The 17500-nt window shown below is 34.8% G+C and overlaps 1 protein-coding gene and 1 pseudogene across 2 annotated transcripts; one reads left to right on the top strand and one right to left on the bottom strand.

The window, feature by feature from the left end:
* Positions 1-4359: 4359 nt before the first annotated feature.
* On the bottom strand, positions 4360-6073 carry LOC119614148 (MOB kinase activator-like 4). 2 transcript variants are annotated; one of them, XM_037970257.1, is made up of 5 exons: positions 5970-6073; positions 5698-5793; positions 5425-5588; positions 5081-5290; positions 4360-4800 (listed from the first exon to the last, which is right to left on the bottom strand). In XM_037970257.1, the coding sequence occupies exons 2-5, from the start codon at positions 5755-5757 to the stop codon at positions 4560-4562; spliced, it is 675 nt and encodes a 224-aa protein (XP_037826185.1). In that variant the 5' UTR covers positions 5758-5793; positions 5970-6073; the 3' UTR covers positions 4360-4559. The 2 variants fall into 2 exon arrangements, with proteins under 2 accessions (XP_037826185.1, XP_037826184.1); XM_037970256.1 differs by having other exon boundaries at positions 5698-6073.
* Positions 6074-9011: 2938 nt separating this feature from the next.
* Positions 9012-16585, top strand: LOC119614149 (annotated as a pseudogene).
* The last annotated feature ends 915 nt before the right edge of the window (positions 16586-17500 follow it).

The following is a 17500-nucleotide window of genomic DNA, read 5'->3' on the forward strand; positions in this document are numbered from 1 at the left end:
TCTATCTACTAGCTATCTATCTATCTATCTATCTATCTATCTATCTATCTATCTATCTATCTATCTATCTATCTATCTATCTATCTATCTATCTATCTATCGATCTATCTATCTATCTATCTATCTATCTATCAATCATCTATCTATCTACTATCTATCTATCTATCTATCTATCTACCTAACTAGCTAACTAACAATCAATTCTTTAAAACTTATAAAAACTTTTCTCTTGAATATTTCCATATTGCAAGGAGTACAGAGAACTATGTACAATCAATAACAGCATTGAATCTCTTATCTTATCTTATTGTTTTGTTTTCATTATTCATAAGTACAAATAAGAAACCACTATTTAACTTCCATTTCATTGAATTTACAACTACATACAACAATTACAACTATTATTTTCCAACAATCGTAGAATTTATTAAAATTATTTATTCAACATCCACGTGTCAATTGACAAGGACGTGTCAAAGCCATTTTACATACACACACATCCACACAACCGCAATTAAATTTTGTAATAGATCAATTTTCTAGCACCAAGAACCCACCCGTCCTTCTTAGTTTTTTCTGTAAGAAAATGAATAGAAATAAAAGTATTATACGAGTAGCATGGCTTTATTTTCTTAAGGAATGTTTGCAGGAATTTCTATCATATTTTCTCAATTACCACCATGTCATCATCATCATCATCATCGTCATCTTTATCATTGCCATCTTAATCAAGCAATCAACACTTAACAAGCAATAATTCAATTTATTTTACACCATTTACAATGTTATTCATAGGTTAAAGATGTGATATATAACATAACCATGGAGTATAATAACTCATATAACATCTTGAAACTTCAAAATTTACCATAAGATGTAATGGAGAAATTGAGAGGTCAGATTCAGAATAACTAAAAACTCCTATTCGTATTACGGGTAAGTTAGGAAGTTCATACGACATCAGGACTGCGAGTTTATTATTTGTGGTTGCAACATTTAGTTGAGGCAACAGAACTTGCAGACGTAACAGTTTTCGCAGTACTAATATTAATACCCTGCGAATGGATCAAATAAGCCAAGAAATCTTCAGGTTGATCAATGAGGATCAAGCATTTAGAAAAAAGTTGTCCACACGGCGCAAAAGACGACAAACTTGTTCGGCAAGCGGACGTGGAGAAGTCGCCTCTAGCACCTTCAGGGGATTTTTCTAATTCTAGTCGAACAAAAGAGTAGAGTGCAAAGAACGACACCCAGAAATCTGTGTCCTTTCTGGCTAAGATGTAGCAGAGAGATCAGGAGTGGTTCTCGACGGAGAAGTACCTCCCCAAGAAGCACAAGCAGCACGTAGCTAGATTCAAAAGAATCTAGTGTTATCATGAGTTGGTTTGCTTCTAACGAACGCTAAGCCCTCGACATCAGCTGTTTGACGATCCGGTAAAAAGGAGGAGGGCTTTGTATTTACAAAGTTACCTTGGAGGCATTCTCTCAATGAGATGTTGGCATTTAGAAGGGATACTAGGTGACATCAGAGGAAGAATTTTCCCCTACAGTGAACTAGATTACTAGCTTCAAAGACAAAGAACATGCACCGGATGGGGTCTACAGTTAAAAATAGTCAAATCGTTATAAAACTTAGTGGAGAGATTTTTAGACGCATTGGTCTTCCGTTCAATGATTTCTTCAGGAGTTGTCAAAATGATTATGAAGAAGAGACTATATCTTCCTATTCTCTGTAATTGTCCGAATTCGGACGCTTGGATTGGCTTACTTTGCCGATCTATTTGAATATCCAATTGGTACGTTTTTGGCGTTCATAAATTTGTCAGAATGGGTGTGAACTTCGGTATTCCCACTAATCAGGACGTAATCTTTGTAGTCACGTCTTTTTACTCCAATGGCAATTTCTTTTCTTGGACTTGGACCCGAGTAAAGCTGCATTTGCTGTCTGTGCTAACCTAACCTAGTTAATATATTAGTTATTTTTGCCGAATTTCAACTGTTAATAAGTGAATAATGGACGTTCAAGTTATTTTCTGTAGGGGTACTTTATAAGGAAGGAAACGGTCATATAAGACGTATAAAAAGTGGTTGTGCCTTTTTGTATATTTAGATAATTTTGTATTTAACATAACAATGATAAATAAAGTTCTATATTGGGGTCGGGTTGTATGGGGACTAGAAGTAATGGCCCGATTTCAAGCATTTTCAATAGACAGCTAACCAGATGAGCAGACATGGCTTAAGTCTTCTGGCTTCACTGCGCGTAACCTGCAATTATCACCAGCGAAGTCGTCAACAACATTTTTTACCACCTGTACGAAAGAAGTAAACCTAAACCTTGGCATCGTGGTCTATGGAGTCCAAATTCCGAACGTTCACCACCCAAAAATATTGGGGGTCACATTTGATAGCCTCTTTACTTCCTCAGCTCACGCCACTGCAATCACGCACAAATTGCGAAGTAGAAACAAGGTCCTCAAAGCGCTAGCCGGCAGCACTTGGGGTATTATAAAACGATTGGTCGGTCAGTGGTTAATTATGCTGCTCCAGTGTGGTCACCTTCGCTAAGTGATACCAAGGTGGAGAAACATTCAAAGCTGCCAAAATGCCGACCTCGGAACATCACCTGCACGAGGAAACGAAGTTCCTCTCAGTCAAGGAACACAATGTTATGTTGACTAAACAGTTCCTCCTGGAATAACATCGGAGAAGTCATCCCAATTTTAACATCACACACCTTCGCTAAGTGATACCCAGTGGAAAAACATTCAAAGCTGCCAAAATGCCGCCCTCGGAACATCACCTGCACGAGGAAACGATGGTCCTCTCAGTCAAGGAACACAATGTTATGTTGACTAAACAGTTCCTCCTGGGATGTCATCGGAGAAGTCATCGCAATTTTAACATCACACAGTTGGATACTCCCCCGAGGCATGTGCAGGATCCACTGGGTCAGTCCTCGTATTCGGCAGCTTTGAACGACATTCATAGAGACGCCATAAATTCCGCGGTCGCAGGATACCGCATGAATGTCGTACTTGGAGGTCGCCCACCGCCCATAGAAGACACGGAAGAAACCCTGCCGCGGAAAACAAGAGTAGTTCTGGCACAACTAAGATCGGGATGGAGCAACAGGCTCAATGCCTACTGGTCACGTATAGACCGTGCCGTCCCCAACGAATGTCCTGCATGTGGTCAGGGTCCTCATGATACCCACCACATATTCAACTGCTCAGCCAACCCTACTTCACTCTGTCCAATGGATTTATTAGGCCTGGACATTGATGTAGAAACCCTCAACTAGATTATTGTATAGTTTTAGCTGTTACAACAACAACAACATGGCTTAATCGAAATAGAAAATTATTCTGTATTCTATATGATAGGTATAGGATGAATATATATTAACATCCCCACAACAGTGGTATAGGGTAAAATATAATAAATGCCCTAAAATTACGTCACGACTAATAAATGTCTCATTTAGTTTAGATTTTTATTTTATTTTTTATTATTTTTTTTATATATAATTTTTGTTGTTTTTTTCACAAATATTGGTACTATTAAATAAATGAGTTTTTGTTGTTTTTTTATTTTTATTTTAGCATACAGTTTGTTTTAAATGTTTGTCAATTTTTTTTTTAATTTGTTCTTAAGTTTTCCAAATAATTATACGGGAGATGTAATTATGAGATTTTACAATATTATATGTGATAGGGATTAATGAAATTTATATAATTAAATTATATATTTATACTCTACTCTTAAAAAAAATAATGAAATATACTAAATTGCATTAAAAAAAAGGTATTAGTTTTGAAAATGTCAAAATTTAAAAGAATTTTGAGTAAATTAATGAAGTTGCTCATAAAATTAAATATGTTTTGTACATATTTTAATATGAAAAATGAAATGAAAATTTTGAAATAGCAAAGAACTAACTATTGAAATGGCTTGGGGGATGAAATAAATATTTACTTTTTTTTCAATTATTTTCTTTTATGATTTAGTTTTTTTTTAATGGTTTTTTGTTTTTTACTTTATTATTAGAGTTTTTATTATAAAGGAATTGTTTATTGGTTTATTAGTTGTTAAATTATTTTATTTAAATATATTGAGTTCTTTTTTAGCGCTCTATATGACGACGATTCCCTTCATTTTTTTTGTGTGTTTAAATACACTTGATTACTTGATGTTTTTTTTTTTTTTTTTTTTTTTGCAATTTTTATGTTTATATAATAGTTTTAATAATAGGGGAGAGTTTGTTTTTATATTGGTTGGTGTTTATTATTTATTTTATTAATTAATGAATCTCTTACAATGATTTTATTTTGTAGATTTGTGTGTTGTATAGTGTGATTTTTTTTCTTTTCTTTAATAAATACTTCTACATTTCATTTGCAGTGTTTTTGTTTTTCTTTTTTTTTTTTTTCTCAACTGTTGCTTAAGGCGCTCCAGCGCTTCTTACATTTTTACCTTTCTATTATTGTTTTTATCCTTTAAGATGTTTAATTTTGTTGTTGTTTATTGAAATTATTCCAAAAATATTCGAATTGTTTTTAGGCTTCACTTTCGCCGGGCGCTGCATTTTCAGCCTCTTCATTGATGGGTACAATTAGATTTTCCTTTGACATGAGATTGTATTTTGTTACGAAATGTGTAAACCGATGACAGAGATAAGTCTCTGCTTCGAATTCATCAAATATACGCCGATGATGAAAATAAGCATGAGAAAAAATTCTATAGACACGACGACACACCGAACCCAATTTAGTTACCGATGATTCTTTTATTGAAACTCTGCAAAGAAGAAATATTATTTTTGTAAATAGAATTATGAAACTGAAGCGAAAAGACTTTAAAATTTTGGAAAATATGTATACTTGGAAATGAATTTGTTTCAAAATACTTTCCTTTTCCTATTCAGTGCATTACTTTTTGGAATAGTCTGTTGAAAAGTATATGATGTAATCTTTGACTATCCCATAAACTATTCAATGGACTAGTTTAGGAACTAATCTATTGGCTAGTCTTTGAACTGAACTGATTTCATATTTAAATAAATGAATATTACACTTACCGACTTGGAAAATATTTATTGCTATTGAGTAGACAAGCTGCGCCGTCTAATGTATGACGGGTATAATCAATGGCAGGACATTCTTTTGGTGTTTTATGAGCAGCACATAAAAATATCCATTGATCGGTGGCAGTCATTTGGGTGCAAGTAGAGGGAGAACATTGTTTTTGCAAACGTACTGCAAGACCATTTAATTCCATGCAAAATTGCCTAAACAATAGAAATAATCGAAAAATACAAATGTAATCAAAACACAAAAACATAATAAAAATGAATAAAGCAAAAGCAAGGGGAAGGGTTAGGGTTAGGGCAAGGGGTGGTAAGAAAGTTTCTTTTGTACCCACCTTAAATGTTCATATTTCCAAACACCCTCATCTTGAGCCTCTGGCATAGTTAATATGAGTTCCACATTTGAGGGATCCCTTTTAATCAATTGCTGTATATACTGTTGTACAGCCAATGTGCTGTCCATTTCCTCCAAGGGCTCATCGGGCCAACGACAAAAGTCCTATATGTAATAAAACATTTTTAATTACAATTACTCCCTTTAATTTGTTCTCTTTTGTCAAAAGTGTATGTTTTTTTACATAAATTCAATAATTTCATTTTCATCTTACCTTCGCCTTAGTTCCTGGTCTATTTCTACGTACAATGGTTGTGCCGTCAGCCATCTTCATGTTTTCTTTCAACTTCTTTTCTACTACTCAGCCCCACTGAAAAGTAATGCGAGCAGTTTTTTACAAAGTTAATAATCACTTTTTATTCGCGTCAATTTTTAACAAAACTACGTTCTACAGATGTATATGAAAAGTATAAACAATGAAATTTGTAATGCAAATATTTAGTTTTAATAAAATATCGAAATATTTTATTAAAAACGAAGAAAAACCTTTTTTATATGCAGTTTTTCTCGTTTTCTCTTTTTAACTTTTCTTTCGTATAAATGAAAAAAGTGACAATTATGTGTATTTGTATTATGAGTTGCCAGATGTATTAAAGAAAGGCAGGTATGACGAATTTCAAGGGTTGCTGTCTCAACTAAATAAATAATGCAACTCTATGTTTATATGATAGATTTTTATTTGTAATGTGGCTAATTTGGCTGTTTTCTTTATTAAAAAATCTCAACAAAATTGCGTAAACATGTGGACAGTACGCAAGGATTCTATCATCGAAGTTTTCTGTTCATCAAGGTTTTCGCTAGATATGAGCCCTAAATTTATTTACAAAATGAAATACTCTTTATGGCTAAATGAATAATACCCTCTACAATATCGGTATTACCTGAATCGGTACATAATGGACCACAGCTCTCATATAGGGTCCAATCGCGACAAATAATTAAACGAACATGGTTTATTAACGAATAACTATGTCAGGACAAAATTTAACACAAATCGGCTATAATTAGTCATAGCTTACATATAAAGTTTACATCTGAAAATTAGTTAATCGTTAAAAAAAAACTCATGAATAAAATTCTACATGAATATGTTTTGTAAATATACAATTCGTTCTGCAAAATATTTTCCGGATCGATCCATAACTTCCATATAATGTCCACTTCCCAAAATAACATAAAAAACTAATGGCTTAATAATAACAATATCGGGATAAAACTCTAAACGAATATGTTTTGTATATAGTTATGCAAATCAAACACTATTGATTTTATTTGCTCATATATTTCTTTACAAATTCAAGTTTATTTTAAACAAAGATAAATATTTTCTTATGATTTTCACCTTTAATTTGAAGTTCGTTATAAAAATATTGTGGGCCTAAAGCGACTTTAGATCACATTATTTGAATCATTTATAAAAGAAGAAAAAACTGAAGTATTCCTTCCAATCACTTGATGAATTTGCGTCTGTATCATCAATAATGGCAAAATAACTTTAGAATAAATGAGAAAATGTATTTGGATTTGAATGAATATCATTTCATTTCGAATGGTCATAAATATGCGTAAACAATTGGTTGATTCCCAAGGTTCCCATCACAATTTTAATAAATAGCAAAGATCATCTTAGTATGAATTTTATATATGGGCAATTCCATACGATTGTATGTGACGTTCGTACGCCGAAGGCGTATAATATTTTCCCAGGATATTCACCTGTTTCGTTGATAAATTTATTTTATGCCATAAATATTTAATGATTATTTCTCATTCTTCTTTTTTTGTTTGTTTTGTTGTTATTTTTTGTGTGGTTTTTAAAATGTTTTTATCTGTTTAAATTGAAATACAATTGTTCATATGAAAAATGGTCATTGGTAGTTTGTGGCTCATGAGTTATTTCGTTTTGTGTTCGTGATTTGACGCATATGGGCAATTCCATACGACTGTATGTGACATTCGCACACTTTCAGAGTGGTATATATTTTGTAAAATTTGGAGTACTTGGAAAACAATTTTGTCATTCTGTTCCATTTAGAGAATACTATATTTTCAAAAGGAATCATCCCATTCGGAACCTTGTTTTCCAAAATATGGATTAAAATATGGCGATATCATACGTGACGAAAAACGGATGTGTTTTTAAAGTACATGTAAATATTTACGAAAATCTGCGAATTCTGTAGGTGTATCTTTTTTGTTTTAATTTCTTACACTATTTTTTCATTCGTAATCCATAATTTTTAAATAAAAATCGAAATTGTTTGTGTCAGCCGCCCACTGTTGCCAACTTTTTTCCCAAAAATATCGCTAAAGTCGACTGAAAAATAGCTAGAAAATAGCTAAATTCAAGACATTTTGAAAAATTTAGCGATAAATCGTCAAAATAATATTTATTATATGATTCTGAAAAGAAATAGCTAAAAAAACTAGCTAATTTTTTTTAGATTTTTTATATTATTCTAAAAAGTCAGCGATTTATCGCTAAAATCTATATACATACGTAGGAATGGGATAGTAATACAAACACATCTTATAACAAACACATAAGAGAATCTTTTTTTATGTTAAATATTTTCACTTTGGGTTAGGAAAAATGTCAAGTTGAGGTTAATTTCGACATGTGACCCTATACAGATTGCTTTAGAAATGTTGTAAAGATAAATTGAATTTCGAAATGCTGGCCTTTATGGATCGATCCATTATTTTCGGCATAAGAGTATTATTTATTTTTCCATTACAATACAATTACAAATTATATTCTAACCTAATTTACCGAGCAGGGTGACGATAACCATACGACCGTTGTAGTGTAGCAGACCAGGATCTCTGCTGGGAATCGAACCCACAACCCCCAGACTGACAGGCTAGCACACTAGCCTACCGGGGCACCCAAGATTATTATTATACACTCCTTTTGTGAGAAGTTTATCTGCAATATCGATATGCGGCCCTATAAATATTCGTTTTTTAATTGAGTACAACAAAATATACCCCTTTTAAAGTTGTTCGTATAAATTTACCTGTACGCACAAATATTTGCTCCTAATTATGTTCTTCAGAACATTCAAAATAAGTATAATACACACAGCTAAAACTCAAATAATTTACATTGAATGCATATTTTTATATACATACATATATGTAAATATCGTCATTCGTAGCAACTTTTAAGCGATATTATCAAAATATAAATGAATAAAAATGCCTTAAAATCTATAGAAAAATCGCTAGATTTCCCGCTAATAGCTATATCATATTTTCCCCCGCAAAATGGGATTAAAAATCGCTAGATTTGACGAGAAAATAGCTAAATTGGCAACAGTGCAGCCGCCGCTGCTATCGTCGTTAATATTTATACGCCGACGGCGTAGATCTCTCACAAGTTGTTGTTGGATGAAAAACTTAACACGAATTGCGTAGTGAAAAATATTGCAGAAATCCTAAAAAAGAAATTCATTAAAAAATATTTAGAAAAAATTGTGATAAATATTTAATTATTATTTTTAACGACTGAAAGTTAAAAAAACAACTCAAATTTTAAAGATGTCTTACGCCTATTTATTCAAATATATTATAATTGGTGATACAGGTATGTGAACGAACAAAAGATTATTAGAAATTTTGGCAAACAAAAATTTTAGCTCGATTTTATAAATCATCAATTATGAAATCTTAAAATTTTAATACAAACATATGTTAGCTTTATAATGCAATTCAATATAAACTAATTAATTTATTGAAAAATAACAAATATTCTTATTTATGGGCTAAAATCAATTTCTATGAATACAAAAAGTTTCCTTTTATGCATTTGTCATGGTTGAAAAATCAATAATTTTTGTACTTGCTGTAAAGTTGGTGATTGTTGCTATTCGTTGTTGTTGTTTTTCTCCATCATATACATACATAGATATCAGTTGTTATTGGTGTTTTTGTTGTCAATGATGATGTTATACGGGGGTTGTTGTGTTTGACTAGCTAGAATAATTGTTGTTATACAAACGTGTATGCGTTGTGTTTTTGTTATGTTTTTCCTTTGTCTGCTATTTTATACAAACGTTCGTATTACGTTGTTGTTGTTACTTTGGCCATTTTTCTGTTTGGGGTCGAGTTGAGTCAGCTAACCACCCTTTTTGTTTTGGTTCAAACTGTCTGTTAGTTTTTCTTTTCTCCAAGTAGCTTTAACTGGTTTTATACATTTTACTTATTAGTAAAAGGTGGAGTTCGGGGGGCTCAATAGTTTTTGTATACATTAGGGTAATTTTTGTTATTTTCTTTATTATCTTCTGTCTGTCTTCTTGTATGTAAACACAATTACTGTTATATGTACTGACTTGGTATTGGTGGGTGTTGTCAAATGCTTAATGTATTTTTTTTTCGTTTTTTCTCTATTTCAAATATTGTTTTTGGGGGAATTGAACAGCTGTTTGTTTCACTGATAACTTTATTATCATTCATCCCCAAAATTATTGATAGAAGTTCTTAAAGAGTCAATGAAAAAAGAAACTAGTTAAGGAAATATTTTAATTATTTTGGCGATGGATCACACCTTAATCTTCTATTTTAACTAGGTTTTTGAACCTTATGCAGTTAGTGGGGAGAATTTTGTTTTGATGTCTCTAAGATCAGAAAATAACTCAGTGAAATTATTTTACACCAACAATGAATCCAATTCAAACTACTTAAAATCGGTCCATTATTCTACTTAGCCTCCCTACAAATGATCCTAAGAAGTCTTAAATGTCTGAAATATGTACATAATTGTAATCTTTACTAATAAGTTTTTATGGAACAAAAATCAATGTTTAACATTTTGTTCCATTTGGACCCATTTGTGAAATATACTCATCTCCAATAACCCGTTAAATCGGACCAAATTCAATACCTTTCTTAAACTTAAATATGTTTTCAACAATAAATTGATTTAAAGTATTGATTATCATAGCTATGATATTTTTTCTGGTAACATATGGACTCCATATGGATTCCATTTTTGAGCCCAAGACCGAATCAATCCAATTTCAATTTCTGATATCCTTTTTGAATTGAAATATATTCCATATAAAAGTCGGACGGAAGCAAAAGGAAGAAAAACAAAACAGGCCAACGACTTTAGTAAAGGGTTGGGAGCGGGGCAGGGAACTGAGAGCCGAGCAGGGGGAGGTGGAGTAGGACCGCGGAAGAGGCGCGGGAAACAAAGCACGGAGAGGGGAGCGAGCGAGCGAGCAGACGAGCGAGCGAGAGAGCGAGCGAGCGAGCGAGCGAGCGCGAATGCGAGCGAGCGAGCGAGCGAGCGAGGAGCGAGCGAGCGAGCGAGGAGCGAGCGAGCGAGCGAGCGAGCGAGAGAGCGAGCGAGCGAGCGAGAGGCGAGCGAGCGAGCGAGCGAGCAGCGAGCGAGCGAGCGAGCGAGCGAGCGAGCGAGCGAGCGAGCGAGCTATCGAGCTAGCGAGCGAGCGGAGCGAGCGAGCGAGCTAGCGAGCGAGCGAGCTCGCGAGCGAGCGAGCGAGCGAGCGAGCTAGCGAGCGAGCGATGAGCGAGCGAGCGAGAGAGCGAGCGAGAGAGCGAGCGAGCGAGAGAGCGAGCGAGCGAGCGAGCGAGCGAGCGAGAGAGCGAGCGAGCGAGCGAGCGAGCGAGCGAGCGAGCAGCGAGCGAGCGAGCAGCGAGCAGCGAGCGCGAGCGAGCGAGCGAGCGAGCGAGCGAGCGAGCGAGCGAGCGAGAGAGCGAGCGAGCGAGCGAGAGCGAGCGAGCGAGCGAGCTAGCGAGCGAGCGAGCGAGCGAGCAGAGCGAGCTAGCGAGCGAGCGAGCGAGCGAGCGAGCGAGGAGCGAGCGAGCAGCTAGCGAGCGATCGATCGAGCTAGCGAGCGAGCTACGAGCGAGCGAGCTATCGAGCGAGCTATCGATCTATCTATCTATCTATCTATCGATCGATCGATATATCTATCTATCTATCTCGATCTATATAGCTATCGATCTATACTATTAGCTATCATCGATCTATCTATATATCTATCTATCTATTTTAGTTTAGTTTAAAGGGTTGTATATCAATGTATACATCCACTCGGAGACCCAATGGTCCATTGTGAATCCCTTTAATAAAGAACAAGGAGAAAACAGAAGAAAACAGAAGAAAGGAGAGATGAGAAGAGTGAGATTTTCCCTCCAAAAAGAGAACAGAAAAAAGAAGTGGTCATGGAAGGGAAATCCTTAATTGTCTATTAACTGAAAATCCAAAAAGTTCCCCTAATGAAGCCCATAATGTCGCCTAGGTTACACCCTGCTACATCTCCTAGTTCATCGTGGAATCCTTTACCTAGCCATTTCAGTCTCAGACTCTGTAATCTGGGACAGTGGCATAAAATATGCTCTACTGTCTCCAGTTCTTCTTCGTCTTCACACAACCTGCAAAAATCCTGTGTGTTGCCGACCCCATTACCCCTAAAGGCTCCAATTGAGCAGTGTCCGGTTATTACCCCTACTAAAATCCTTGTACTCTTCCTGTCCAATCCTAATAGCATTCTGGTTGCTTTTGGATTTAACTTCGGCCATAGTGTCCTAGAAACCCTACAATCAGTCTATGTACCAGGATTGGTTGGTGTTTGGGAAATAGCGGAAAAGCGAGAGGATCTAGAGCGAGCTAGCGAGCGACGAGCGATCGAGCGAGTCTACTATCTATCGAGCGAGCGAAGAGCGAGCGAGCGAGCGACGAGCGAGCGAGCGAGCGAGCGAGCGAGCGAGCGAGAGAGCGAGCGGAGCGAGAGAGCGAGCGAGCGAGCGAGCGAGCGAGCGAGGACGAGCGAGCGCGAGCGAGCGAGCGAGCGAGCGAGCGAGCGGGAGCGAGGAGCGAGCGGAGAGCGAGCGAGCGAGCGAGCGAGGAAGAGCGAGCGAGCGAGCGAGCGAGCGACCGAGCGAGCGACCGAGCGAGCAGCGAGCGAGCGAGGAGCGAGCGAGCGAGCGAGCAGCGAGCGAGGAGCGAGCGAGCGAGCGAGCGAGCGAGCGAGAGCGAGCGAGCGAGCGAGCGAGCGAGCGAGCGAGCGAGCGAGCGAGCGAGCGAGCGAGCGAGAGAGCGAGCTAGCGAGAGAGCGAGCGAGGCGAGCGAGCGAGCGAGCGAGCTAGCGAGGAGAGAGCGAGCGAGCGAGCGAGCGAGGAGCGAGAGCGAGGAGCGAAGCGAGAGAGCGATATATCTATCTATCTATCTATCTATCTATCTATCTATCTATCTATCTATCTATCTATCTATCTATATTATCTATCTACTATCTATCTATCTATCTATCTATCTATCTATCTATCTATCTATCTATCTATCTATCATCATCTATCTATCTATCTATCTATCTATCTATCTATCTATCTATCTATATCTACTAAAGACAAAAATGTTTAGAATAGATTTATGATTGGAACCAAAGTACCAAAGATAATTTTATGTTTCTCAATTTTTATAAATTTCAGGACTTATTTAATATTAGAGTGTTTCTGATAACACCAAAAACTTATTAACCTTATTATAAATTATGTTTATTGTTCTTAAACTCATCTAATAATTTTTCTGTTATTTCTTCTCCACCAGGTGTTGGTAAATCATGTCTCTTACTACAATTTACGGATAAACGTTTCCAACCTGTGCACGATCTAACCATTGGCGTTGAATTTGGTTGCCCGCATGATTACCATCGATGGCAAACAAATCAAATTACAAATATGGGATACCGCTGGTCAAGAAGCATTCAGATCAATAACACGATCATATTATCGTGGTGCTGCTGGTGCTTTATTGGTATATGACATAACAAGACGTGAAACATTTAATCATTTGACAACATGGTTAGAGGATGCCAGACAACATTCAAATTCCAATATGGTTATAATGTTGATAGGCAATAAAAGGTATATTTACTTTAAAAAACCTTTAAGTATAATCTTAAGAATTATTGAATTATGTTTGCATTTTCTTATTTTATCCAGCGATTTAGAGTCAAGGCGTGAAGTTAAAAAGGAGGAGGGTGAAGCTTTCGCTCGTGAACATGGTTTAGTATTTATGGAAACATCAGCACGTACCGCCGCCAATGTTGAGGAAGCCTTTATTAATACAGCCAAAGAAATTTATGAAAAAATTCAAGAAGGTGTTTTCGATATCAACAATGAGGTAAGTTCATTTGAGACTTTTAATTTCTTTATGTTTTTTGAAAAACGAGTACCTATAATTCCTTTGTTAGTCATATTTTTATCTATATTTTAATATTTTCTTTGTACTTCTATTCATTTCCAAATTTTTCGTCTTTGCTTATGATACACGGTTGTCAGAACTTACATCTTACAAATTTTGTCTTGCAACAGTCAGTAATGCTTTTTCTGACAACGTTGCAAAAGAAAAATTGTAAGATCACACGATTGTTCAGTTCTATATCAGTTCTAGTTTATCTCAAGCTCATTTGTAGTTCAGTTCTAGATCAGTTCCACTTTTGTTCTAGTTTAGTTCTATTTGAGTTCTAATTCAGTTCCACTTTTGTTCTAGTCCAGTTTTAGTTCTTTTCTAGTTCAGTTCTAGTTCAATTCTAGTTCAGTTCTAGTTCAGTTCTAGTGCAGTTCTAGATCAGTTCTAGTTCAGTTTCTAGTTCAGTTCTAGTTCAGTTCTAGTTCAGTTCTAGTTCAGTTCTAGTTCAGTTCTAGTTCAGTTCTAGTTCAGTTCTAGTTCAGTTCTAGTTCAGTTCTAGTTCAGTTCTAGTTCAGTTCAAGTTCAGTTCAAGTTCAGTTCTAGTTCAGTTCTAGTTTCAGTTCTAGTTCAGTTCTAGTTCAGTTCTAGTTCATTTCTAGTTCAGTTCTAGTTCAGTTCTAGTTCAGTTCTAGTTCAGTTCTAGTTCAGTTCTAGTTCAGTTCTAGTTCAGTTCTAGTTCAGTTCTAGTTCAGTTCTAGTTCAGTTCTAGTTCAGTTCTAGTTCAGTTCTAGTTCAGTTCTAGTTCAGTTCTAGTTCAGTTCTAGTTCAGTTCTAGTTCAGTTCTAGTTCAGTTCTAGTTCAGTTTTGGTTCAGTTCTAGTTCAGTTCTAGTTCAGTTCTAGTTCAGTTCTAGTTCAGTTCTAGTTCAGTTCAGTTCTAGTTCAGTTCTAGTTCAGTTCTAGTTCAGTTCTAGTACTGTTCTATTTCAGTTGTAGTACATTTCTAGTTCAGTTCTATTTCAGTTCTAGATCAGTTCTAGTTCAATTCTAGTTCAGTTCTAGTTCAGTTCTAGGTCAGTTCTAGTTCAGTTCTAGTTCAGTTCTAGTTCAGTTCTAGTTTCTAGTTCAGTTCTAGTTCAGTTCTAGTTCTAGTTCAGTTCTAGTTCAGTTCTAGTTCAGTTCTAGTTCAGTTCTAGTTCAGTTCTAGTTCAGTTCTAGTTCAGTTCTAGTTCAGTTCTAGTTCAGTTCTAGTTCAGTTTTGGTTCAGTTCTAGTTCAGTTCTAGTTCAGTTCTAGTTCAGTTCTAGTTCAGTTCTAGTTCAGTTCTAGTTCAGTTCTAGTTCAGTTCTAGTTCAGTTCTAGTACTGTTCTATTTCAGTTGTAGTACATTTCTAGTTCAGTTCTAGTTCAGTCTCGTTAGTTCAGTTCTAGTTCAGTTCTAGTTCAGTTTTGGTTCAGTTCTAGTTCAGTTCTAGTTCAGTTCTAGTTCAGTTCTAGTTCAGTTCTAGTTCAGTTCTAGTTCAGTTCTAGTTCAGTTCTAGTACTGTTCTATTTCAGTTGTAGTACATTTTCTAGTTTAGTTCTAGTTCAGTTCTATTTCAGTTCTAGATCAGTTCTAGTTCAATTCTAGTTCAGTTCTAGTTCAGTTCTAGGTCAGTTCTAGTTCAGTTCTAGTTCAGTTCTAGTTCAGTTCTAGTTCTAGTTCAGTTCTAGTTCAGTTCTAGTTCAGTTCTAGTTCTAGTTCCAGTTCAGTTCAGTTCTAGTTCAGTTCTAGTTCAGTTCTAGTTCAGTTCTAGTTCAGTTCTAGTTCAGTTCTAGTACTGTTCTATTTCAGTTGTAGTACATTCTAGTTCAGTTCTAGTTCAGTTCTATTTCAGTTCTAGATCAGTTCTAGTTCAATTCTAGTTCAGTTCTAGTTCAGTTCTAGGTCAGTTCTAGTTCAGTTCTAGTTCAGTTCTAGTTCTAGTTCAGTTCTAGTTCAGTTCTAGTTCTAGTTCAGTTCTAGTTCAGTTCTAGTTCAGTTCTAGTTCAGTTCTAGTTCAGTTCTAGCTCAGTTCTAGTTCAGTTCTAGTTCAGTTCTAGTTCAGTTCTAGTTCAGTTCTAGTTCAGTTCTAGTTCAGTTCTAGTTCAGTTCTAGTTCAGTTCTAGTTCATTTCTAGTTCAGTTCTAGTTCAATTCTAGTTCAGTTCTAGTTCAGTTCTAGTTCAGTTTTAATTCAAAAAGAAGTAATTTTTGCATCGAATCCTTACAACCTATAGAGCAAGATATCTTTAGTCAAGACCGGTCAACCAGGCACTCGTTCTACAACTAGTTTTTCAAAATATATTTTAAATTCCATTTATAAAATTATTAATAAATTTCTCTTTCGACTTTTTTCTTCCAGGCCAACGGTATTAAAATTGGTCAACAGCATTCCCCCACAAATCCTTCACTGCCCGGTTCGGGAAATCAAGCTGGGTCAGCAAGTAGCGGTTGTTGTTAAAAGTTGCTCGACTTTTTTCCTGCAACATTAATTAAAAACAAACATAACAAAACCGACATCAAACTAACAGTGAATAGAAATACTTGTATTTTATTTTTTACACCATCTTTACGATGAAAAATAAAAAAACTAAAGAAAAATACAAATTATAGAAAAAACGAAATTCTTCTGAAATTAAATTCTTCTCCTTTTTTAATAATTAGACAACACATACAACAAAGAAAAAACATAAAATAAATTAAATAAAACTTAAAAATTCTATCTATTGATAACCAAAAAAAAAAAACAAAAAGGCGTAAAAAAGTGAAATCTATAGCAACCAAACAAAAATTACCATAAATTTCACTTAAAGCTAACACAACAACAACACAATTATTTCAATTAAAATATAAAAAAATATAATTACAAAATAAAAATTGTGCAAAAAAAAAAAAACTTTATAATATAAATATATTTATAAATAAACAACAAAACATTCTTTAAAATAATAATTGGCTTTTTTTTGTATAAATAAATCAGCAACTTTATAAAATTTAAACTAAAAAATTATTTTGCAAATGCTTAAAATTTACCATAATTTTATTAGTTTATTTTTATTAATAGAGTTTACAAATAAGTTTTGTAAATTTGTACAAATCTACAGAACAAATTTGTTTTTTTTTTCTTTTTGTTTAAATAAACAAACAGTAATTTGTGCTTTAGTTTATTTCTCTTTGTAAATTTGTTTCATAAATATTAGTTTTTTTTTTTTTTTTTCATTAAAAACGCGGTTAAGGATATTTGTTTTGTTTTTTATTTGTTTTCTTAGTTTAATTATCAACATTTATTTACTCTCTTTTAATTTCTATAAGTTTTACATGAAATCAAACAAGAAAACCAAACTACATATATTGTGTGTGTGTTTTATATATAAAATTATTTAAATAAAATAAACTAAAAACTAAAGATAGTGAGCCTAAACTTATACACATTTAAAATATTAAATAAAAACAAAAGATTTTGAGAAAAAAAAACAATTATGTTATTAATTGTGTGGGAGGTTTAATGAATATAAAACAAGGGTTTTGAAAGGTATTTGTAGTGTAAAGAAAACGTTGTTGTTCTTTGGTATAGTGGCACAGTCTCCACTATACTTAAACTCTTCATTGGGAGATTCTTTAAAAGTGGCTCTCAAGCACAAAGGCGAGCACCACTCTGTTTCAAATATGGTGGCATCTTAAAATTTAATCCCAATCCAATCATCATTATTCGTAGGGTTGTAGAGAGATCGAAGTGTGGACCTCAACTAAATGCTGAATTCAAGTTCCAGTTCTTCAAGTGATCAAATCGTGACTAAATTTACTAACCTTGTGAAAACGTGATGAACCGAAATATGAATGC

This window comes from Lucilia sericata, unplaced genomic scaffold, assembly GCF_015586225.1.
Source record: "Lucilia sericata isolate MDLA Ls3-8-SP2 unplaced genomic scaffold, ASM1558622v1 Contig002631F_arrow, whole genome shotgun sequence".
NCBI lineage: Eukaryota > Metazoa > Arthropoda > Insecta > Diptera > Calliphoridae > Lucilia > Lucilia sericata.